This window comes from Gadus macrocephalus, chromosome 16 (assembly GCF_031168955.1).
Source record: "Gadus macrocephalus chromosome 16, ASM3116895v1".
NCBI lineage: Eukaryota > Metazoa > Chordata > Actinopteri > Gadiformes > Gadidae > Gadus > Gadus macrocephalus.
This window is the reverse complement of record NC_082397.1, coordinates 20,033,936-20,059,776: the sequence shown is the minus strand read 5'-3', so window position 1 is coordinate 20,059,776 and position 25,841 is coordinate 20,033,936. Positions and strand designations below refer to the sequence as shown.

The 25,841-nt window shown below is 46.2% G+C and overlaps 1 protein-coding gene across 6 annotated transcripts in view; it reads right to left on the bottom strand.

Moving 5' to 3' along the window:
* Window positions 1-25,841, bottom strand: part of bcas3 (BCAS3 microtubule associated cell migration factor) — a 210,352-nt gene that overhangs the window by 60,086 nt on the left and 124,425 nt on the right. The window contains exon 24 of one of the 6 annotated variants that reach the window (XM_060074795.1): window positions 20,421-20,506. The exons of 4 other annotated variants lie outside the window; for them this stretch is intronic. In XM_060074795.1, coding sequence (XP_059930778.1) covers window positions 20,460-20,506 — 47 coding nt within the window. In that variant the 3' untranslated portion in view covers window positions 20,421-20,459. Of the gene's footprint in view, window positions 1-20,420; window positions 20,507-21,346; window positions 23,022-25,841 lie in introns of those variants that run through there. One more of the 6 variants, XM_060074796.1, reaches the window with a different exon arrangement.

Sequence of the window (25,841 nt, the reverse complement as noted above, 5' to 3'; positions counted from 1 at the left end):
GGTGTGTGTTTGTGTGTGGGTGGGTGGGGGGTGGGGTGGAGGGCATAGCGTAGGGGTAAAGGACACAGACAGGAAGGAAGGAACTTGAACTGTAAAAGAACAACAACAACGACGGGGTTGTGGGACCTCATCATGGCTGTCGTATTAGCCTTCCACTCGGCTGTCCTCTGTGACAGCAGACGTCTCTTTATCCTCTGTTAAATATTTCCAGTTCACCCCGGGACAAGAAGAAAAAGCTAAGAAAACACATGTTAAGCGGTTGCAGGCAGTGTGTGTGTGTGTGTGTGTGTGTATGTGTGTGTGTGTGTGTGTGTGTGTGTGTGTGTGTGTGTGTGTGTGTGTGTGTGTGTGTGTCTGAGTGGAGTGGGATGAGGGGGAGCAAGTTTCCCATTGCCTACTATCATTGGTGGGGGTGTGGGGGTTCAGGAACAAGAAGCGACCGTTTCCTCCTCGGGGGTCAGACAGGGGGGGAGGCGACAGGACACAGGAAGAGATGGGAGGACGGTGAGTGAGAGAATCAGCTGCTCAACACGCTGCCACACACGTTATACACACCCTTCTTCCACTCAATCGGAAGTCCCTATCTCTCTCTCTCTCTCTCTCTCTCTCTCTCTCCCTGCCCCCCCGCCTCTCTCTCCCTCGTCAATATCTGCACATTCAGAGCCTCTCGTTCCAGGGGTCCTCCGTGGTGAAAGGAGAAGGACTACACCACGGAGTGGAACAGATGTTGAGAAGGAGAGCGGAAAAGAGAAGGAAATGAATGGAAAGGTGTGTCTGTTTGTGTGTGTGTGTGTGTGTGTGTGTGTGTGTGTGTGTGTGTGTGTGTGTGTGTGTGTGTGTGTGTGTGTGTGTGTGTGTGTGTGTGTGTGTGTGTGTGTGTGTGTGTGTGTGTGTGTGTGTGCGCGGGCGAGTAGAGGAGAGAGGGAAGTCAAAACAAGGAACCGAGGGCATGTCACCTTCTATCAGCACAACCAGCTCACTGCCTCCCCCCCCCCCCCCCAGCTTGCAGTGTGTATGTGTGTGCTATATCATACACAAACACACGTACATGAACGTCCATTATATACGTATATGCATATGTTTAATTGTCCTATATTATGTGCAAGTGTCTGTGTGTGTGTGTGCACATTTGTGTTCTTGCCTAGCTTGAACGCGTGTTCGTGTGTCTATTTGTGTTCGGCAGTGTGTGCGTTTGTGTCTGTATGTCTGACAGTGAGTGGTTGGGTTGAGTTGACTAAGGCCATTTAAGCTTTGTTAATACACTTCTGACGCTGTCAGCTGGCAAAGTAACGAGAGAGAGAGAGAGAGAGAGAGAGAGAGAGAGAGAGAGAGAGAAAGAGAGGGCGAGAGTGAGTGAGAGGGAGAGAGAGAGTGAGAGGGAGAGAGGGAGAGAGAGAGAGAGATAGAAAGAGAGTTAAAGACGCAGGACAGAGAAATGTCGAGAGAGAGGAGAGCAAGAGAGGACAGCAATAGAAGAGAGCGAAAACACAAAGAGGAGACAGAGGGGGGAGAGAAAGATGGAGATATGAGAAAGAAGAGAGAGCGAGAGAGAGAGTGTGACTGAGTGAGTGAGTGAGTGAGTGAGCAAGAGAGATAGTCTGCATGTCTGCTAAGATGTTATCTGTGCTCCCAGCAGCTAGCTGGCGCCTGTCAATACTATGAGCATAGAGGTGTGAGACAAGTCAACAACCTAATTCCAACATCAAACTTTTATAGCTCGGCAGAGGAGTCCGAGAGAGTGAGTGTAGCAGCTTGCCGTTCATGCTTTTTCTCCTGCTGCCTGCCTTTAAAAATAAAATGAAGCTTTCAAAGACAAACCCCTTTTATGAACATGCTTTCACATGCTGTACACACACAAACACACACACACACACACACGCACGCACACGCACACACACACAATCACTATCTCTCTCTCTCTCTCTCTATCCCTCTCTCACACACAACACCCACAATCACACTTTTAAAGTCCTGACCTGGGCTGAATTACATTTGGAGCATTTTAGCATGGTGTAATACTGACCCTTTCAGAATGCATCTCTCTCACTCTCGCGCTCTCTCTCTCTCTCTCTCTCTCCCTCTCTCTCACACCAACACACACACACACACACACACACACACACACACACACACACACACACACACACACACACACACACACACACACACAAGCTCTCTCCTCCAGATAGAGAGAGTGCGAGAGCGCAAGAGTGGCCGAAGGGTTTTATTTATTTAAAATGGCCTCGGAGCAACACAGGCTTCTTAAGGTACTGCTTTATAATGGCTATCGGACAGATCGGGGATTGCTTGATTTCAGAAGTGGTGTGTGTGTGTGTGTGTGTGTGTGTGTGTGTGTGTGTGTGTGTGTGTGTGTGTGTGTGTGTGTGTGTGTGTGTGTGTGTGTGTGTGTGTGATGGGGACTGGGGTTATTGGTTGAGGGCACCTTTTGAGTGGGGAATGGTGTTTGTACAGTCCAGGCATGTGTCAGTGTATGTAAAATTAATGATATAGTCGTCGGAGAGTAGGAGGGGTGGTGATAGTGGTGTGTCTGTGTTAAAATATACAGAATCCTTGTCACTACAGAGTGGCACATATGGACGTTGAATAAAATGACACAGAAAATGTATAACTCGACTAAAATAAATTGCCGTAATGAAATTATTTGTCCTGAATGGTCATAGTATGTAAAGGCAGGCCCAGAGAAAGTCACGAAGACTATGATGTGTCACTCAGAAATATGATGGAGCATTTCCTTGTCATTGCTTGCAGCAGTCCATGGTGGCATGCATATTGGTGCAAGGCTAACAATGGGGGATTGGACACAGAAGAACCTGTGAGGTGTAGGCGTTGGCATTACAGTAGGGGGCTGTTAGATGTGTGTGGTGGGAGTCTGACTGGGCAAACTGGCAGTGCTCTGGCGGTGGGTGTCGTGACGTCTTGAGTACTTTGGAGTGAGATGGACCAAGATGGCAGGAAATGCCCTCACAGGAGAACTGTGTACACAGTGAGGGACAGACAAAAGGGTGATCAATGTGGGCGGCAATCTTGTCAGTGACGGGCTAATATTTTGATGAAATGATTAGGAGGCTTTTGTGCTACGCTTATACGTCACGGTGCTTCATCTTATTTATCCTAATTATGTGCTTGTGATTGTGAAAATATCTAACTCCCATAGAGAGATCCAAATACCAAGACCGAGGCTTGGAGCAAAACTCAAAAATCAACTTTTTTTTCTATCATCAAAGTTTCTATCGACCAAATAATACCCCTCAATTCCATTGGACAGTTTGTGGGCGAAATTAAGAAAAACAATTACAACGTCTAGGATTAATTGGATTTCACCTCTTCCTTCCCAAAAATCGAGCCCAACAACGTTACGTCATTAGTGTTGCCAAATTTGAACCGGGTATGGGAATGGGTGTAGCCTCGCTCACTGTTGGAGCGAGTGTAACGCAAACAAACGAGGCGCCACGGAGCGACCCCAATCTGTAGGATCACTGTGGTGGGGGCTCTGGCGCTGTCCTTGTGGGTCACTCAGGGCTGCTGTCCTGGGACGAGGCAGGCGCTTGCATGAATAAGTAAAGACCGTTAAGGGAGCAGAGTCCGTTGGCTGACGTTTCCACACCACTGGGTTTCAACACATTAAGAGGAGCCCCCGACCACCAGTAATGAGGGCCAAACAGAGGGACAGGGAGGTGGTGGTGGTGGAGCGTAGACCACCACAGCCAATCCAGCCGTGTCATTCACTTCGACCTGTCCATGTTTTTTCCAGGGCTGTTGCGCTGAAGAGAGACAGCACTTAATTATAAATGAAACTCACCAACTTGATATTAACAAAAAAAAAAGTGTTGTCGATTCAGCAACAAAGACCCTTTCTGTTTTATTTTAGTGAGCGAAACCGCAGTATGCTGTACGTCCCTCGGACTGCATCCACACAGATTGCCATGCTACACGGAGCGTCGAGCCTTTAATTAAAACCCAGGGTTTGGAGCGCTGTTGCGATTGGCCGGCTACACTCAGAAGACCCCTCCTGCCTCCCCTGGACCCAATGAGGCTGCTCCGTCGCCAAGGTCATGTCTGTTTGTGTGTGTGCGTGTGTGTTTTGCTTCTCAAACGAAGTGCACTTCAGAGAAGGAATGCCTATGTGTGTGTGCGTTAGCTCATGCAGGGAGTAGTACCCATTCATTTTTATTATTTTTTTACATGTATCCCCCCCCCCCCCCCCCCCCACGCCGTCCCCCCGGCCCCCCTCCACAGCCACCACCTCACCCCTCCCCGTCCCGCTGTGCTGGGGTTTATATTCACAGGAAGTGCAAGGGGAGCCTCACGGGCGGCTGGGCTGATGCAAAGCGACGTGGCGTCTCCAGCGAACTTAGCATGTCAGGAAGGGTCAGCACAGGGCAAGCAGACAGTCGATAAAATATTCAATACAGCACTCCCAGTTCATAGATCTAATCCTCAGGACAGAAAGACCACCCTCCAAAAAAATAATTCCCCCCAAAATTACGTTTGAGGTTCAAATAAAATAAAAAAAAACAATTCACACACCTTCCTACGTACACTTTCACACGCACAGCCAACGCACAGCCACAAAACGGCGGACAGGGTGGAGTGTGATCACCTCCGGTCAGTGAAGACCTCATTGGCGCTCATGGCAGAGTGGGAGCAGAGGTGTCTTCTTGGTGTTTTTTTTTTTTTATGGATTTCCAGGCCCCCCCCTGCCCCCACTACCTCCACTCCCCGCCCACATACCATGGAAGGGGCCGGCCGTGTCTTGGAGTGGGAGTTCAAAAGTGCACAGTGACCTTTTCCAGCGCTACGACAACTGGACAATGGCACGCCTTTTCCCTCTTCTCACGTCCTAGTCCTTTGGCCAAACTCGAAACACCGACGGCAGAATTCCCATGCTGAGTGATCCTTAATATTATTTTCTCCTTCCTCTTCACGTTATTTCCCTGTGCTCCGATACCCTCAGTATCCCCTGGCGGGAGGCGTGGGCTGTGGTGCGATGAGGGAAGAAAAGCACAAGGCGAAGTTTGACAGCACAGGGAGGTCTCGCCTGACGAGGAGGCTGGGCTGGTATCGCTGTGGCGCGACAGGGCGCTAATCTCAATTAGCATCACTCGGGCATGTCTCTTGGAGCGTCACGTCGACTCCTAGCCTCTTTGCTCACGACAGATGCCCTCTATGGACTGGGTTGGAGACACATGCACGTGCACACACTTGCAGACACGCACACAAACACAGGCTCACACACACACACACACACACACACACACACACACACACACACACACACACACACACACACACACACACACACACACACACAGACACTTACACTCACGCAGCAGACACAGCAGCTGCTATTGGCCTGCTTCGCTGATTAACCCGGACACAAAGATGTCGCCACTGTTCCTTCCTTCTTCTCCTCCTCCTCCTCCTCCTCCTACTACCACCACTCGTTCCCCTGCTTCTCCTTTGCACGCCGGCCCCGCTTCCATCTACTTACATTTTTAACAAGCGTCTCCTCTGTCTCCATCTCTTTTATTGTGTCGTCTGAGAGCGTCGTATTTTATTACTTACACTGCATAGATTGGTTGAGTACACTGGATCAGTGTTACCCACTCGCTCTTCCTTTCTCCGTGCTGAATAATTAATGGGAATGGATGGTTAAGGACAAAGGGAGTGAAGACTCCATTAAGGAGCATGATGTTGAGAGGCGCTGACTTCATCATTTGAGGTCTTTTAGCGCCTGGGTGTTGCGGCCCGATGCGGGGCTCCGAGACAGAAGAGCCACCTTGTAGCGGTTGGCCCTGTGACAACCCACAGGTGTGGGGGAAATTCCTAAAATTCCAGATAGGGGGGAAATATCTGACGCCGCATTTTTCTGCTGCAAACCTTCATGCCCTAGTATTGTCTGACAGCTGACATGTTCGGTTTGTGTAGTACAGGAATTGCATTTTGCAGGGTTGCTTTTTGTGCTTAAAAAAAAGTCTTGTTCTTGGAGCACAAAAGACAAGATGCAACAGTCCTTTTATAGAGGACAATTGAGAGCTAACCTAAGTGATAAAAATAGCTGTCTCTGGCTGCAATGGCTTTTAGCATGCGTGTGTGTGTGTGTGTGTATTTCAGGTTCCTTTTAATAATAGCCTTTCTTTCTCACTTCATCCTGCACTATCATGTACGGTTGCATATTGAGTGAAGCTAATATGATGAAAATAAATAAATAAATGCATGAGCATTTAGGGTTTAGAAATGTTCAAGAATGAGTTGGCATTAGCTTACATCTTTCGTCTGGATGACACAGATCAGAATAATAGATTTGGGGGTGTTTTCCCCCATGGACAGTAAAGTCAGAACGAAAAGAGCGGATTAATTGATAATAGAAATTAATTATTAAGATCATTGGAATCCATTCACGGTCCTCTGTGGGTTGTCCATGAATGATAAAGAGTTTGATATAAACATAAATAGTGAGTGAGAGATCAAGACTTTGGCATTGAAGGAACTTGTGACTGTTGGGGTTTTGGGGGGTGGGGGGAAGCCAGTTAAACAGAGTTGGCCCTTCTTCCTAAAACAATGGGCGGTATTTTCCTTTTTGGTCTTGCCAGGAGTTAGTAGGCACAGGGCCTGTCCGCGGTCACAAAGGGCCACTTCTCCGGCTCCATGAGAAAGGCATGTCAGCGGAGCGCTTTGATACAAGACACCCCCCCCCCCCAGCCCGTTCATTACCATACAGAAAAAGACGACTTAATGAATGTTGCTTGACGTTCGGCATAGCCAGGCACCTCCTACATCCTTTTTTGCTTGTGCCCCCATGGGATCACGGGCGTAGGAGCGTCTCTGGTAGGGGCATGTTCTTTTAATCAACTCTCCAACCGGCCTCGAATCACAAGGGGTATGAGGTTCAAGCGAACCCGTGGGACCGGCAGCACACTCACAAGGGGGTCGGTCGGGATTCTGTCTCCCTGTGTTGGTTTACTTGTGTTCTCGGTAGTGAAGGGTTGCCGTCCAGAGGGCGAAGGGGCTCTGCTGGAGCATCGGGAGGAGCGGCAGAGCAAAGGCGTCCACATTTGCTTTCACTTATGTTACATGATCTTTAAGAGGTCTAATTTGAACAAAATCCCCCACCCAGACCACACACTGTACTTATCCAACAGCACTCCTAGCATATGTGTGCCTGGGTGCTAATGTAGTGCTCTGAGAGAGAGAGAGAGAGAGAGAGAGAGAGAGAGAGAGAGAGAGAGAGAGAGACTAAAAGAGATGGTACAGAAACAACCGTCCTCGAGACAAGTTGGAGTGTTTTGCCGGCTGGAGATTCCGGTCCGACTCCTTTGCGAGAGAGATGACTAGCCTGACTCGCCATCTTATTATGAAACTATAAATATTACAGTCACAGAAAACGGAAGATATCCTCCATCCTTCCTACATTTTAACCTGAATATGCCTACCTTTTCATTTTTTTCTGATCTATCTTTCTCAATCAAGCGTCCGGCATGGGAGCAAGGTAGATGGGAGCAGGAGTGAAATAAAATGTGTTAAAAGCTGTCGGGAACGATGCCAGGGCCTGGGGATGAGCAGGTAGCCCGCGGCTCTTCTACGCTGGGATGGCTGCACTCCCCCCCCCCCCTTCTGCCACCATTTCCTGCGTGTTTGTTCACCTCTCTCTCTCTCGCTTTCTCTCTGTGGATGTGCCTCGGGCTCATGGCACTTTCCCTGAGAACATCCAGAGCCTGCTACCCCCTCCTGGGACCGCCGCCGCCACCGCTGCCTCATCACAAGAGGCCAAGGGAGGAAGGATTCAGGGAAGGAAATGAGGGAAGGAGATGGCAGAATGGTTCGAGGGAGGTCAGTTCCCTAGTGATGCATCGTTCATATCTGCCCCCCTTCTGTACATATCTGACTGTGATGCATGTGCATACCTCATTGGAACTTTTATGTATCTTCCAATGTATGGTTTTCACTGTTAAATTCAGGTTATATTATTTTCCCAATGTTGGATTATTGTTGTTATTTGTTTAAGAAATTGCTGTAAAATTGAATATTGTGTCTATGTTCAGGGGAGGAGGTTGCCCACACACTCATCTTATGGACATGAACACACACACACACACACACACACACACACACACACACACACACACACACACACACACACACACACACACACACACACACACACACTTCATGTAGTAAACATACATGCAGAATTCCCGTTGCCAGTTAGTCTGTCTGTCGTGTTTATACCATCCTTCCTGATACTGAACCCTCTCCCATCGACTCTCTATTCTGACACTCCCTCCCTGGCTGGAACCTGCAGGCTACTCATAAGGTCCCGAGACGCTGGCTCAGTCGTCTCGCGTCAGGCTGGGATGGGGGTCTGTGCTGGTTTATTATATGTCTAGGCTCCAGAGGAGTTCCCCCAAAGTAACAGGAAGGAATCCTGGAAGAATGGCCAGGAGCAACAGAGCAGAGCAGCATGTGTGTGTGCGTGTGTGTGTGTGTGTGTGTGTGTGTGTGTGTGTGTGTGTGTGTGTGTGTGTGTGTGTGTGTGAGTGTGTGCGTGCGTGTGTGTGTGTGTGAGTGTGTGTGTGTGTGTGCATGTGTGTGCGCGATGTGAGTGAGATGCGGAGGGGTTAATGTCTGGCAGATGACAGATCTTCTGGATTCCTTCCTTGTGCCCACAAGGCACAACTAAGGCCCAGTGATGATGAGACGGCCCCGTCTTCTGAACACTTCCACTCTTCATCCCCGTCTTGTTGTGGAGGCTGGGGATTATGACTGCTGATTACTGCCGCAGACTCAAAGAGCAGCGGAGCCCCTCTAGCCCCCCACCATGAGGGGATATGATATTCTCCAGCGCCGTGGAGACACGTGGTGCCGCCGAGGCTTTGAGACAGGGGAAGGGGACACGGAGGGGTTCCTGTACAACAGGGCTGTCCGTTCCACAGCGGTGTCACTCTTGTCTATTGGTCTTCCCCGCCTTCCGCTTAAAATGCCATTGTTATAAATAGAGCCCTAACTGCATGGAGACTCACTCTAAAGATACCTTCGCATCCCAGCCACACACACAGCTTCCTGTTAACCCTTGAGTCCACCCACCCCCCCCCTGCCCGCCTCCCGATATCACTTGGAGAGCAGTGGATGAAGGAAATCATCCAGCTTGTTTGGGTCTTGTTGTGTGTGTTTGACATGGCCGACAGGAAAATATAATCAAACGAGAGCTTCATTGGCACAAATCATGTTTATAAAGGGTTGACGGCTGGCGCGTAGCTGTTACAATCCGTCAGCATTGGACCTCAAGTCCACCACAAACAAACGACGAGCTACAGCGGGTTGGCGGGTTGGCACCAGCGTGTTCTCAAGGTCTCCATAACAAGCGATAACAAGAAACACCCTTTTTAATTATGCTATCCAAGCGCAACATTCAAATATTTGAACACGAGTGAACTTCCACAGTGTGTTGAGGTGTGGCAAACATTTCTGCATACTGCGACTGTGAGGAATGTGTTGTAAGAAATGTTGTAGTTGTACCTACATTTAAGTTTTTTCTGTGCATCAAAAAATATATATATTGGCTGCCACGCTTCAAACGGATGTAAAATATATGTTTTTCCAAGATTACCATCAGACCAGGCCAATCACAATATTTTTGCCAATGAGGGGACATTTAAACAGTGTCTGTGCTATATTGCTACATAGCAACCAGAATACCAATAATTAAGTCACATGATTCAATCAGCATGTGTGTGTGTCAATCAGGGAACTACTAAGTGATGAATAAGAGGCAACGGATCCAGGACTAGGCACTAGAGTTTAGAAGAGAATTGCCAATCAACAAAAAAAGTTATACCAAATATTGGCAGTAATTGCATTGATTAAAATAATAATGCGGGAGAGGTTGGAATGGAATCGAATGAACTCATTGCAGGCTTGTTGAAGATGTGCTACGTTTTGTATCTGAATGAGTTCTCTGAATCTGAACCACAAGAAGCACACACAAACGTGTGCAAACACAGACAAGGTAGACCGAGGGAGTGTCCCACTCCCATTGCGTTAACAGCATCAAATGATGCTCACTATTCTGTAGAAGAAAAGGGTTTAGGCCGCTCAAGGAAAAACAGAATGATCAAAAGAAAGGAAGGGGAGAAAATAAGTGTGCTATACACAAATATTTTCTCGTTCAAAATATACACTACATCATATAGAAGGGGGAAGTAAGGGATGTCCTGTAAATAACTGACGATAACAGTCGCAAAGTAAGGCACCTGTATTTGTACAGCCTAGGCCGTGAGAAAGTTGGATTTGAAAGTTAAGTTGCAGTCCCTGCTCGCTCGGTTTGGAAGACGAAGCCTCGCATGTGCCAAATGTGAAATGAGTTCATTCTTGTCCCTCTCACTGACAATGTATTTGCTTTAAACGTGCCGCCCTGTCAAGTGTTCTGTTGTTGTTAAACAAGCTCTGCCATAAACGTCGGCGTTTAACAAAGCATACATTATGTGTCAAGCAGGGTTAGAGTGCGACTCAGCCGCTGTCTGTGTTTGAGGGATTCCGTATTTATGTGCAAGTGTTAAGCCTGTGTGTATGTGTATTGTGTGTGTCTGCGTGTGGGGGTATGCATGTGTGTGAGATTGCTCTTCTCTTTGTCTTCACTCACGATGCCTCTTTTTTTTTTTGTTGCTTTTTTTTTTTCTCGCCCTCGCTCATTCTGTCTCCCTCTATCTGTCTCCCTGTGTCCCTCTATCTGTCTGTCTGTCTGTCTGTCTCCCTGGGTCTGTCTCACTCTGTCTCCCTCCCTGTCGATGAGGGGAGCCAGAAGTTCAAGGGTCCTCTTTCGTCGGAAGACGCCAGCGTAGCCCCCCACAACCCCCCCCCCCCCCCCCCCCCCGTGCACTAAATATTTACTCTGCTGCAGTCCCTGGGCCGAGTGCCGGGAAGAGGCTGTGTTTGGTGTGTATCTGCTAACAATGCGCTCTTGGGGAGTTTGCCACAGATGGTCTAAGTGACAATACACCGCCTGAACATGTCAGGATGAATCAGCACAATCAGACCCTGGTCTCCCCGCGCAGCGATGGGAAGCACTCGTTTTGAAGCTACCATGTTGGGCTCCAGTTCCTTATATCTGATGTTCTGGTCAAGTGTTGGGCATTTGTTCTGTGATTTACAACAATTTCAGCAAATATGAGACAACCACATCTTCTAATGTGCAGGCGGAGTGTGAATGGCCCAGAGCATGTCGGGACTTTGTTGTTAGGGGAAAGTGAACATGTTTGGATACTGAGGTGAGAGTGTAGAAGTGAGAGAGAGAGATAGAGCATTAGGAACCACATGAAAGGTATTAACAGTTCCTGAACATCAATAATGAAAGACGGACAGCCGTATAGAACCATATATCCAGCTGCTCTATGGTGAGGGGGGGACAGCATGAACTGGTGTGTGTGTGTGTTGTGTGTGTGTGTCCGTATATGTGCATGTGTTAATACCTGTGCACGGTACATAAAAAACACAATCACTTATTTCAGGCTTACACTTCGAATTGACATGTCGGTGCAACGACAAGAGCTTAACCACTTCTCCTCCACCTGCATGCAATGTTGCAGAGATTAATCCAACCCCCACCCAACACACACACACACTTACAACACAGTCACAGAACAAAAACCAAACCCCAAAAGACAGCGATAATAAAAAGGGCTTACAAAGGCTTGGATCTCCCTGTGTGTCATGGTTAAAGTGACTGACAGACTCTGAGTGATTAGTGTGCGCGCTAAGTCCAATGCATTACAACAAGTGAACCAGGCATGAGCCACAGGATTATATATGAGTGTTGGCCGAGAGAGAGAGAGAGAGAGAGAGAGAGAGAGAGAGAGAGACTAAAAGAGATGGTACAGAAACAACCGTCCTCGAGACAAGTTGGAGTGTTTTGCCGGCTGGAGATTCCGGTCAGACTCCTTTGTGTCCTTTGGGATGAAAACATTCAAAGCGTTGTGAGCGTCGGCTCACAGCTAGCGCATCTTTATTTATTATCCTTCATGCACTATTTCCAGTTTACATTCTCCTGAGTATTGGACTTGGAGCTTTCTGTCCGGAAATGTGTCTCCCACCTCTCCCACTCCAAACACATGTGCACACAGATACACAAGATGTTGCTGGTGGGGGGGGGGCTCTAAATCCTGCAATGTTGTTGCCTTGGACAAATAAACAGACTAAAGTGTTGATAGAGAGAGAGCAAGAGAGAGAGCGAGAGGGAGAGCGAGAGAGAGACATGTATCTCTAGCTCCTTCCTGTGATTGTCGCCAGATAGGGGGTAAACACAGCAATGTGTCTCCTCTGAGTGCAAAGGGGAAGGATCTTGTGGATCTATGTGTTTATAGATATTGAGGTCCAGTTTATATCATTTCACACACACATACACACACACACACACACACATACACACAAACACAAACACAAGACACATTCAAATTGCATTGCGGATGGCTAAGTAATGTCATTTTCTTAGTCAGTTAGTACAACTTGGTACATGATGTGACTAATGGCATTACTTCATAATGACATCACTTTAAACAATCACTGCTCTAAACTCCATTAATCTTTCAGATTCCCAGCCTTGTCCATTGAGAGAAATAGGACGGAAGCTGGCTAACAGAGCAAAGGATCTCAACAATTATCTCATGAATATACAATCAAATCATTTCAGGTCAAACATAACCAGTGACAACATGTCATCATCTTCAATAGGTTGGATCTTCGGCAGACTACTAGTTAGTTACATATGAAGATCATTGGAAGTTTGCGATATCACTATGATGAACAATATGTTCTAATACCATTATTCTAATATCATTTTCAATACAATTCACTATTTAGTTTGAGACGAGGAAGGTTGTGGCTGTAAACCTTCATTATATCAATTATTTTATTCTTAGAAAAAACTTAGTTATAAGCATTGTAAAGTTCTGGACATTCTAGTCTCTTGTCTCATATGCACACAAACCAAGACTAATACTTTAATATCAACACCTTCCAATAACATTCAATAGTATATGAGACAACCAAACTGCATACTGCCCTTTGGGCAGCGGTTAATTTTGATTGGAAGAAATTTAAATGGCAGATATTCAAAATACAATATTCAATGCTCATTGAAGTGGTTGAATACAAATCAGAATATTCAAGCAATAACAATTAGCAGGGTAAGTAGCAGGGTATTCAAAGGACAGGCCGACGCAATCAAGACTGAATGCAGCGTACAAATGCTGGCATAGGAGCACAGTATCATGTAATCTGAATTGTTGAACACTGAAAATAAAAACATTACGTGTTTTTGAAGGTGTAAAACTTGAAATGCAATATTTTAATTTCAAAAAGGTTAATTCAAAACGAAAGAAATCGGATTACATTATTTACAAAGTATAATAATAATAATAATAATTACGTTCAACTCTGTCTGTCTGTCTGTCTGTCTGTCTGTCTGTCTGTCCGTCCTCCATTTGAGAATGTGTGTGCATCTATAATTGGAGACGGGGGGACACATCTGGACTTTAGGATTCGCTGCCCGAAAATAATATGAAGTGAAGTCCAAATTGCTCGCTTAAATGCCTTTTTTCATTATGGGATGGCAGGATTTGCGTCTGTATTGTATTTTTGGTATGGTGTTTTTAAACGTTTTTAAAATACATATATGCACATGTGCCATAGCACTAGCTGACCCCTCTATTTAAAGCCTCATTGGTAGCAGACATGGTTGGTCCCAGCAGAGTCTGACCCATGCACTCTAACCCCATTCATTATTTCACAATTACATCCTACAAATCATGGTTCGCCCCCCTCCCGTCTCTGTGTGTGCTTTTGCGGAAGAATGTTTGTGTGTTTACATGGTTGGGGTGGAGTGTGTGGTAAATGTTAAGGACATCCATGCACACCTGATGGTCCACGTTTGCATCACTTATTTTCTCATGCGCAACAGGGCAGGGGGTACATGTTTTCAATTTCCTGGGGTAATAGCCGTGGCCTGGCTGGTGGGAGGGGTGTTTGGCGGTGGCGGCGGAGGTGTGCTGCTGGTCAGGGAGACAGACACTGGAACACTAAACCGCCTGTGACCCCAGAGGATGTGGGTGTTGACCTTAGGGAGGAAGACTGCTGCGTGCCCAAAGGGCTGAGCAGGGGAGGAGGGCCGGGCTCGCAGGTAGAGTTTAGACCATCATCTTCACTCTGCTCACCATGAATACTAAAGTTACTGTTTCTGTGAACCTTTTCTGGCTACATTCAATTTATTTTTTTGCATCATATGCAACCCTGACCGTCCACATTGGAGTGACACTTCGGCCTTTGTAGTGCCTTACATGCGCCACTTTAGTCGTCTTGTCTGCATCAAGCACAAATTATGCGTCACAAATATAGGCATTGCACGTCCGCAATGTGAGGCAGTTGTTTTCACATGTATTTACTTTGGAGAGCATTTTTCTAAAGTACAGTTTACAATTGTTGGAAGAGGCCAGCTTAGTGTGGACAGAAGGCTTAAACAAAGAGAGAAAAAGTGTTTTTACATTTAGCCAACATCGTGTGGACATTGCTCAACTGGGGCAACTGTTAATCAGACAAACACACCATGGAAGTCTCTTCTTGACAGACACTTACATGAAAGTTGCAAAATACCGTGCTGTAAATAACACACGCACACACACACACACACACACACACACACACACACACACACACACACACACACACACACACACACACACACACACACACACACACACACACACACACACACACACACACACACACACACAAACTCACACACTATCGATCGCCCCAGTTGGGAACCTGCTTGTGAGGTTGACAGGGGGAACCAATATATAAATATATATATATTTATATAAATAATTGTAAAATATTTATATGAATATAATATATAGCTTGCTTTAAATAATTATTAAAGGTCAATACTGTTTATATACAAAGGTGAAATCATACACAAATAAAAAAAGTTATTATTGTGGATTAGTAGTTTCATTGTGTGTGTGCATATCAGTAAGGCACATATTTTCCTAACTACAATTTCACTTTATTTTCGCCCAGTCAGAATTCAAATGCAGGCTCACTTTTGCGGGAGAGCTGCATCGAGTTTAGTTTCAATGGCACTCCGATCTGACACGCACCCACACACACATCTCCACACACGCACCCACAAACACACACCCCCACACACTCACAGACAAACACACAACCCCCCAACACACACACACACACACACACACACACACACACACACACACACACACACACACACACACACACACACACACACACACACACACACAGCCCAAGGGGGAATGGAATCCTGTCACTTCTGAATGACCTAAAACAAAAGGAGCATTGAAAATAAGAAGGCTAAGCTACAGTAGAAAACAGTTCATGCAATATTTTCCTCTTTTTATTAATCAAGGAGATGTCTCAAGTACTGCACTATTCAGAAGTCCAGATTCCTTTAGCAGAACAAAACCAGTTCTGCTGGGATTTCATGTGCTTTGAAGGGCAATTTTTACCTCAATATGTGAAAACTGACATCCAGTTTGGATGCTGAAAGCTATAATCAATGTCGCCACTGCTTGTCTTGACAATAAAATAAGAGCTGTACTATTTTCCTTGAAATTCAATATGGTTTCTGCTCTTTTCCCCTTCAGGGGAATAGCATCCAGGGTTTTTGCATTTAGAACACTGCCGGGGTATTATTCTAGTGTTTTACGTAGCCTCATAAAAAATTGAAAATGGCTGTAGAACCCTACTCTGTTACAGGAGGTGGGGAGCTTGGCTGGCCTCAGCGCACTACATACCTTTCCAGCACTGTTTCCTTTTGAATCAAGACATGGGATATTAGTGCAAGTCCTGTCTCAATATATAACAATTATGGAGCAGAGCACAACCAAGTAGTGGTGACCAAGTGCAGGGGCACACTGACAGTATAAAAAGATGAAAGAGTCCTCCTGATTGGATGCTGAATGACCAGTGGGCTGTCATATACAGAAAAACAGTTTCCACACACACACACACACACACACACACACACACACACACACACACACACACACACACACACACACACACACACACACACACACACACACACACACACACACACACACACACACACAGAATAGTGACTGATAGAATTTCTCCGCCGTTCCTGGCACCGTTTCACATGAGATCTGCATTATAGTTACAGAATTGTAAGGTTACCGTTGCAATTCTGGGCTCCACTTTCCCAACTTTAAAAGGGCCACTTACTGAGCTGAATCAGCAGATACTCCATGATGCCATTTCAACATTTTAAGGGCCAAAAAACAGGGGGTGAGGGAGACGTAACACAATCCCCTCGACAGGCTTCCCTCGGCTCAAATAGGAGCCAGGGTCTGTAGTACGCCATGTGTTCCACGCACGATTCATTGTTACACGGTCATCCATCCTTATTCCAAGACCTGTGCTGCTGTGAAGGCTTTTCATTCCACGGAACACCCTCTTCATTCAATCCATTCTCTGGGGAAGCCATTTGCCCAGCGTGCACAACCCATTGGGAGTGCTCTACCTCTTCATCCACTGGCCCATTTAAGGAATATTTTTTGTTTTAGGACCAACCCCTCCTCTCTATCTACCCATTATATTCAAAACACTTAGTTCAGACACGATATATGGGTCATCTACAATATCAAAAGACAGGGGGAGGGAGGAAGGAAGGAGGGGGGGGGGGGGAGAAAAAAACACATTCAAAATAAACCAAGGGAGGAGACGGGACAGGAGGCACAGGGAGTGTGTTTTCTTACATGCGTGCCTATGTGTGTGTGCGCATGTCCGTGTGCATGCGTGGGTGTGCGTGTGGAGGAAGGGTGCTCTAGCAAATATCAATAAACACTCCTCTTCCGTCTCGGAAGCTTCCTGCTTTATTTGATTAGGAGCGAGGAGGGCAGCGGGGGAGGGACAGGGGGGGGGGGGGGGGGGATAGAGCAGTCATGCTCTTTTACTTTTCTTCCTCTTGCTCCCTTCCTCCGCAATTTTCAGGCCTGGGCTTAATGGGAATGGGAAGTTTGGGAAGTGGGGAGGGTGGCTGGGTGGAGTGGGGTGGGGCTACCCTCGGCGTAACCTCCCCCATCTGGAGCAGGGCGAAGAGAGGGGGTGTGTGTGTGTGCGTGTGCGTGTGCGTGTGTGTGTGTGTGTGTGTAGGATTGGGGCTGGGGGGGGGGGGGGGGCTGTGTTGCCAGCCTCCAGGCTACTCCCAACCCTTCCCAGCTGTTGGCGGTTTAGGGGCGTCTTTTTTTTCCTTTTTTTTTTCTTCTTCTCATTTTCTCTTTCTTTCTGCTCACCCTTCTCCTCGCAGTCCTTTTTTGTTTTTTTCGATAAACGATTGCTATATATCCCGCACCAGCTGTTGACCCCTTGGCTCCCGCCTGTCCCTGAGCCGGGCCCCGGAGACGGCCTGAAGACGGGGCCCAGTGGTTCTCATTTAGAAGGCCATGGGTCTGGGGGGCCATTGGAGAGGTGGGGGGGATGGGTGGACGAGACGACACTCGGGGGCCCCCGCCGCCGACTAGCACGCTAGCCCCCTTACTGGAACGAGGAGGGCTCTTTGCATAGACAAACAGACAGACGCTTTCTACAAAGTCCACTATTGGTCCCTTGCTTCGTCTCGTCATGGTGGAGCATGGGCAGACAGGAGTGGGGGGGGGGGGGGGGGGGGGGGGGGGGGTTATAAACATGACGTCAACAAGGCGGTACGGAAATGGGTTACGAGCCAAGAAGAAAAAAGGTTGCACACCTCAGACTGTCTTGGCAAATGCGCGCGCACACTAGTGCACCTGGCCTCAGCCAACACCGGCGCCCTGCATGTGTTGATGAAATATAGATTGGTTGCTTGTTAGTGTCGCGGCAGGTGCAGGTGCCAATGCAGTATGTATATCATCTGATGGCATGTTTGCGCCGATGCACTATGCATGAGCATGGATGGAACCCATTGATAATTCAACAGGCCGGGAAGCCCCAGGTAAGGGCATCACAGCTTGAAGACTAAGTGTCCTGCACTCTAAGTGTGTACATATTTGTGTGTTTTTAAGTACGTTAGTGAGTGAGTGTGTGAGTGAGTGAGTGAGATAGCGTAGTTAGGTGGGTGGCCCTAATTTGACCAAGCTACCTGGGCCCCGTTTCCCGATATCGATGGATCTTCGCTCGTAAGATCATTCTCTCGATGGATCTTTCGAACCATCGATAATTTCTTTGGAGCGTTTCCCGAAACTCCTCTTAACGTGAACGCGCATTCGCTGCACTCACGACGATCGTACCTGTCCACTGACATGGTGCTGAAACGGGCTATGACGCAGGGGGAGACGCAGGAATGTCGGAGGAAAATGGGGTTAAAAAGGGTTAAAATATCTCCCCATCAAGGCCAACAGAGTAGCCTACGAAAAGAATAGATTGCAATAATATGAATGCTAAAGATATTAAAACACAATTGATTAAGCCTAGGCCGACATATATATCAGTCCTAATCCTGAGCGCACGATCGGGAGGTGGAAGTTGCGGGCTCCAGTTTTCGCCGGCCAAGTCATGCGCTGTGATATGTGTGACAGCTATGTTGCACAACATTGCAGCTAAGGCTGGGGTAGCTTTGGTTGAACCGGAGGACATTGAGGACGATGACGACGAGGAAGATCGGTGTGAGGACGGCCTCCCTCATAACTACGCGGCTGGTTTTCATGCACGTCGAGTGATTGAGACTTTTTTTTAACCCCCTCCACCCTCCCACATGTCACTAAACATTCCCGTCAACGTGACCAATCCCCACCATATCCCAGCCTTTTGCCTGCTCCTTTGCATTTTTTAAATATTTGTATAATAATATATATATATATTTTTTTTTTACATTATTTTAGGCTACGTTTTATGAGTAGCCTGTCAGTCTGCACAAATCCCCCCCACTTTCTCTCACACATTTTAAGTGCCCTGCCTGCTCAAACATTTCCTGGACTGTCTCTCTCAAACTAAGAACATAATGGCCCACATTAGGCTCAGACGCACGTGATACACCATTACCAATGTGTTATAATAAAACGCATCCAATACTAGGATTGTCCGCTGGTTACGCCACTGAGGCTATAGTAGGCTAACGAGGCTCTTAGCGTCCTACGAGTACCCTGGAGCACTCGTTAGCTACGAGCGTTTTCAAGACGTTCGTTACCAAAGATGCTTTCGGGAAACGGTGTGAAAACTGTACGATGCTCGTACGACCCACTCTGCGATCCACTTAGGCTAAAGATGCTTTCGGGAAACGGGGCCCTGGACAATACTAGATACAAATGTATGGCCAAAACAAACCTTTAGAGTCAGTCTCTACATTTCTACAGGTTTAAAAAACAAACAAAAAGCCAGTAAAAACTTTGTATTTTAAGTTTTCCATCACAAAAACCACCATACACACTTTCATGGATACTTTTTGTGCAAACACGACCACACCAACACACACAAGTGTATGCAAAAACACACACAGACACATACACATGTACACGCACAAACACACACACACACACACACAACCAAAAACACATGCCTTTGACCACATACAGACACAAACAAACACACTTGCAGTCATTTTTACTGGACAGCCTTTGGAATGGCATGGCAATACTTTATTATGGCAGCACAGTCATTTGAAGGGGGCTGGGGTGGCTGAGCACTTCAAAAAAAGCAGAGACAATACAGGAAACTGAGTTACATTTCAATTAGTGAGTAGAAGGGGGCTGATGAGAGAGATGATAATAATCATCTGCACATGTAATAGAGATAAACACACACACACACACACACACACACACACACACACACACACACACACACACACACACACACACAGAGGGCAGTACTGCCTCTAGTATGTCCTTTTCATTTTTTTTGCTTTACCCATTGCGGTCTAAAATACACACGGACAGCAATCACACAAGTACAGAGGGGTTCTAATTGTTGGTGCTGATTATAAAGAGCTGGATAATGGTTCAAAGTGGGGGTTCCCCCACCCCCGAGATATACCGCTCAGAGCCTGGTGTTGGTCGGCTGCTGCTGAACAGAGTGTCAGACTCACACAAAGGTTCAAGCTGTGTGTTGGTGGAGTGGGACAACACGTTGTAGCAGGAGTTCACACGAAATATGGGCGTTGCACATTTTAAACATAACCAACGGGTCAGAAAGGGAGCCCAACACGCAAGTCAGTTTATGGCCTTTAAGGGGGTTTGCGTAGTTGGATGCAGAGTGACCTGCCAGCATTCTGAGTCAATGGGAAGAAAAGTAATTTCATTATTGTAACAAAAACCCTATTTGTTCCCTTTCGGTTAGGATCTCAGTTACCCTGAAATCTCAGTTGGCCTGAAAATGAACCTCTCAGTTTGTTTTCTGATTTCCAAGGCGCATTATCAAGTCCAGATCAGACCTCCTTGCCTCTGGATGCAATTGGATAGACCTAAAACCAATCAGAGCGTTAATTAAAATGCCTAAAACCTGCCCCTTATTAGATGAATGGATTGAATGAATTGGGATGAATTGTGAATTGTGAATGAATTGTCTGAATTGGAGTGGGCCCAGATCGTTATGTCAGAGCAAATAAGACATGAGTTCGCAGATTCGTCGAGTGCCAAGGCTAGATCTCAGCGCATCGCTCATCTCAATATTAGTTTTTTTGATAAATCCTTTATTAAGGTCTTTGACTAATGCAAGGCAACCATTCAATTCTCACCCTCAATATGTTATATATATGTATTTCACTGGTGGCTGCAAGAATCTCAAACAATTGCATCGCTCTGTTGAAGGCCATTATACTCCCTCAAGGTGATTTTGTGTAAATCAATGGGCAACGTATATTTTACAACCAATTACTTGCCAAGACATTTCATGCCATGAAACACGCAGACGGAGACACATACAGTACATAGTGACTGTCTTTCTGCGTGGTGCAGGGAGTGCACCAGGAGATATAAAGAGCACACGGTCACATGCTGCTGATTCAATGCCAAGTCAAGCTTGCTGAGGTTGACATAGAGTTCATACAGCCAGATCAGATGATGGAGAGAGAGAGAGAGAGAGAGAGAGAGAGAGAGAGAGAGAGAGAGAGAGAGAGAGAGAGAGAGAGAGAGAGAGAGAGAAGACAAATTATATCATCAGGATTCATGTTTTCCAAAGCACAATGTCATGTTTGTCTGTCTGTCCGGAAATGTGTGTGTTGAGGACCTGTTAGTTCATAGAACCATGTGTATAAAGAACACACACGCAAGTTATATATGGATAAGAAAGATCCCATCTGAAGTGAATGTTTAATATTTTAATGTAGAGCCATAATTGTCAATCACTGAAAACTGTAGCACATTTCACAGGTCAGATTATATGTTAACCTCTAAGTGGCAGACTACATAGTTAGTATCAACCTATGAAAGACATGGGCAACAACAGACAGCTCATAGGTCAGGAGGAGTTGTTCAAGAGCTGTTTAAAAAACAAGGAAAGTCAGAGAACAAGACACAGAAATAGATTCAGAACCCAGACACTTTCTGGTGATACTCCTTTTCCGGGAATAAATCTACAACAGCTCTCTTTCCTAGATAATCATGAAACCGTCTCACATAATCTCTGCTTGAGATGCATATATTCCCATCATCCTATGTACCCAAAGGGCACAGAGACTAGAGAGTGTGGTTCTATGCTTCGGTGCATGGAACAATACCACAATAATACCAGATACAGCTGGGGCCAATGCACTCATCTCCTTCCTTCTGGAGTTGCCAACCAGCTGCAGGCCCACAAGACCATGAAAAAAACGAGATGCCATTTTGGCCCAAAAGCTCAGGGGCTAACATACACAAATGGAGATGAACTGCGCTGTGGCCTTTATTAGACGGGGAAGAGGAAGGGGAGAACTGTCATGCTGGGCTATTTTGTACTAATAGGAGTACTGCTCAATATTGTGTGTTGTGAGAAATCCAAGTCTGCAACATCAACTTTATTTCTGAGAACAATGGCCACCCGCATCTCCGTTACACCCATTGATCAACTTTTCAGTGAATCTTTCGCGGAAACCGAATTGATGAGGCGGACCCCAATAAGTACTGCACAAATAGCCGAGTGTGACAGTTACATTTTTAAGGGTAAAGGAACCCCCCAACAAAAACATAACATTGGGACTAACAGAGTGAACATTACCGTTATTCCTGAAAGATAAAGTAGAAAGTTATAAAAACGGGGAAATCTTTTTATTTTTATTTTTTACTAGTTTAACCTAGTAAAAACACTATGGAGGTTTGCTACTTCCAGTTAAAAAGCACTTTTCGAGGGTGGGAGTCCACTATTGACTGCATCATTGCTTGCTGTGTGTTTTGACACATCCCTTGCCCCTGCTCCTTTTGAACCCAATGTGTCCGTCTGAACCTTTATCACTTTGATCCCCCTTACATCACATGTTTTAAAATTCTCCTGCCAAGACAGTTTACTGTTTACTTACCCTTTTAATACACAATGAGGGACGAACAGAACACAATCAATGAGACACGATATGAACTATACAAAGTCAACAATAATATAAAACAAATAATTATGATCTTAACAATTCTGAATATAATGTATAATATAGTAACATTAACAACAATAGTAAAGAGCCATAACAGGCCTGTCGTTCCTTTCCTGAACTCAGTGCACACCCTGCTGGAAATCTTCCTCTTTTCCTGCTCCTCCTCCTCCTCCTCCATCTCCTCCTCCTCCTCCTCTCATGTCCTCTCTCACAACCATGGTAAACCAATGAGTTTGTAGTGAGAGATTGAGGGAGAGAGGAATGGGGGATAGAAAGGATAAATGGATGATTGGATGAATGAATGACTGGTTGACTGGACGAATGGCCAGATTCAAATTGGGTGATGGAAGGTGCATGCTTTGCAAAAATAAACAAATGAATAAATTAAAATGAGTGAAGACTTTCCATATTTAGGATATACCTGCAAGAGATAGACAGAAAAAACGTGTTTTTAATCCTCTTATATATTTTGAATGAAAAATCTCTTCCAGGATTTCCTATTTTTGACTGAGCATGCGTATCCAGGTTTGTTCTTGATAGACATTTAGTAAAACCATTCAGAACTAATTATTGTGGATGGTCAGGCTACCCCCCAGCGTAAAGTTTTGATAAAGTGGGAACTATGTGTAAGTTGATCAAATGTGAACTATGAATTCAATCAAACGAACAGAAGGGGGTAATCTATGTTCTTTATCCGAAAGAGAGCAACTAAAGCAGACCCTTCCGTGTGAAAGTGGCCTGAGAATAGAAGATGACGGAGATGCAAAGTAGCAAGGGTGCAAGAGAAGCTGAGGCACGGTGTCCGTGTGTGTGCGTATGTGTGTGTGTGTGTTTTAGATATTAGCGAGCACCTCAACTACGCGGCGTGTGTGAGTGTGCACGTGCATTCGCATGCACGAGTAAAAGTAATGAGTGCCGTGTGCTTGCAGAGGTCTTGTTGGCCCATCTTAAATCAATTAAAAGGAAATAAGGAGGCTCTGACCGACCCGTGAACCAGCTTCCTCAGCTGAGAGCATGTCTGCAGACACACTCACACACACACACACACACGCGCACACACACACACATGCGCGCGCACATGAACAAACACACACCAACACACCATTGCATATGCACACACACACACGCACGCACACAACCTGAAACAGACACGGTTACACATGTTCGTGCCGCGTATGTTTGCGTGTCTGTGCACACCAACAAACAGCAGGTTTGTGGACATAGGGAGAGTGGTGGGTGGATCGCACTCTGAAAACTGGCAAACGACCCCATGCCCCGCTGTGTGAAAAACACTGGGTCCAACTCTCACGTGTGTGTGTGTGTGTGTGTGTGTGTGTGTGTGTGTGTGTGTGTGTGTGTGTGTGTGTGTGTGTGTGTGTGTGTGTGTGTGTGTGTGTGTGTGTACAGCATGTACGACAAGGCTCTGGAGGGATGATAGTTAAAGAAAATTTGACTAGACCAGATGTGTGCGCACACACACACACACACACACACACACACACACACACACACACACACACACACACACACACACACACACACACACACACACACACACACACACACTCTACTTATGAACATAAGAGTGTGTGTGTATGTGTGTACATAAAACCCTTAAATTGCTGCCTTTTCTGAGATCCTAATTAAAAGGGATGATTAAGCTGTTATGGTGTGCGATCTCGGGCTCTGTGTTCTTGCTGTGAGCCACTTGGTAAGTAGAATGTATTAAAATGTCCCTCTCTCTCTCACTCTCAATCTACCACTCTCTCTCTCTGCAGGGACAAATCCACTCCCCTCCCCGCTCGCGGAGGCAGTTGTTGTGGAGGTGACAGCTCACGTTAATCCCCCGGGCCCCAATCTCGACTCCCAATAAACAGGCTGCTCGCTTTAATCCACACCAGACAGCCGAGCAATGGGGTTAAGACTGGCCTGCCTCTCCCACATCCCAATGATCTCCCTTTCTCTCCACCGCCGCGGCCCCGGCTAAGCGGCATATAATACTGCTATTGTCATATCGCGGGATTAACATCTGGACCCCTAATCTGACTCCTATGACCTGGTGAAAAATAAATGACTCCACCATCAAGGCCGGGGGATGAGCAGAGAGAGTGGTGTATTAAACACACTTCAATGCATGGTGATCATGTAGGCCTGCATGCGATAGCCAGCCATTTTTCCTTCAATATTGGGAGTTGCATTCATGCCTAACTCTGTATTGATGATTGTCTATAAAATATTGATGAATAAAAACGGTAATTCCTGTAATGTAACTCGGGAACTATCAGAAGCTGAGGGTGGTGGTCATTTGATGCTGCTTGATGGGAGTCCAGGTTAGAACTGGGTTTGGGTTGGGTGGGGGGGGGGGAGAGAACAACAAATCAAAACATAAAGGCTTCACACAGTATCTGTCCACCCTGCCACGTTGGAAATGCATCCTAAGTGACCACAATGAGTTGCCGGACCAGAGCTTCCGTAATGGACATGACGGCAGTGGAGTGAATTAACGTTGGCCGGCCTCTGCTGCTTATGGATACCTCTGCACCCATTAGTGTCAATATGCTCACTCTCTCTTCCCAGAACACTGTGGGGGAAAACAAGCAGAGGGGAAATTGCATCTGGTAGCCTGGGAATTAAGTTTGCAGCATTCATTTGTGTTGCAGTGTTTTCGCAGTTGTTTTTATAGTGAGCATTATTTGTTAAAGGGATACCCAGAGATTTCTGTAAAATTGCCATTTGCCCTCTCCCATCCGTATTCAGACAAAGTGTTTCATTCTAAATACGCCATTGTGCATCCAGAGGGGGAGTTTGCTTGGTTAGCATTTGCTCCTGTAAAGGTGAGCTAAGGCAAGTGAATGTTAACCCAGCAAACTCCACTTAAGTTAAAGCTTTTTATTGTCCCCTAAGGGCGATTTTGTTTGCAGCAAGACATCAATAGACAACATAGGACAGAAAGTACAACATGACAGACCAAACATACATGCAGATAGTATAGATAGTGCAGAGTGTATACAGGCATGCTGATAGGCATCCCTGCATGACATACCCATGTAAATCAGAATAATAATAATAACTACTATGTGTCAAATAAAATAAAAAATGAAAAACAGGAAACACTTTCTGCTCTCCATGGAGTACCTTTCATACAGCAGGTAATCATACCTCACACTGCACCAAAAACACCATGTCGGCCCAGAGCTCCAAAATCTGAGTTCAGTAGAGTAATGGCACTGGGAACAAATGA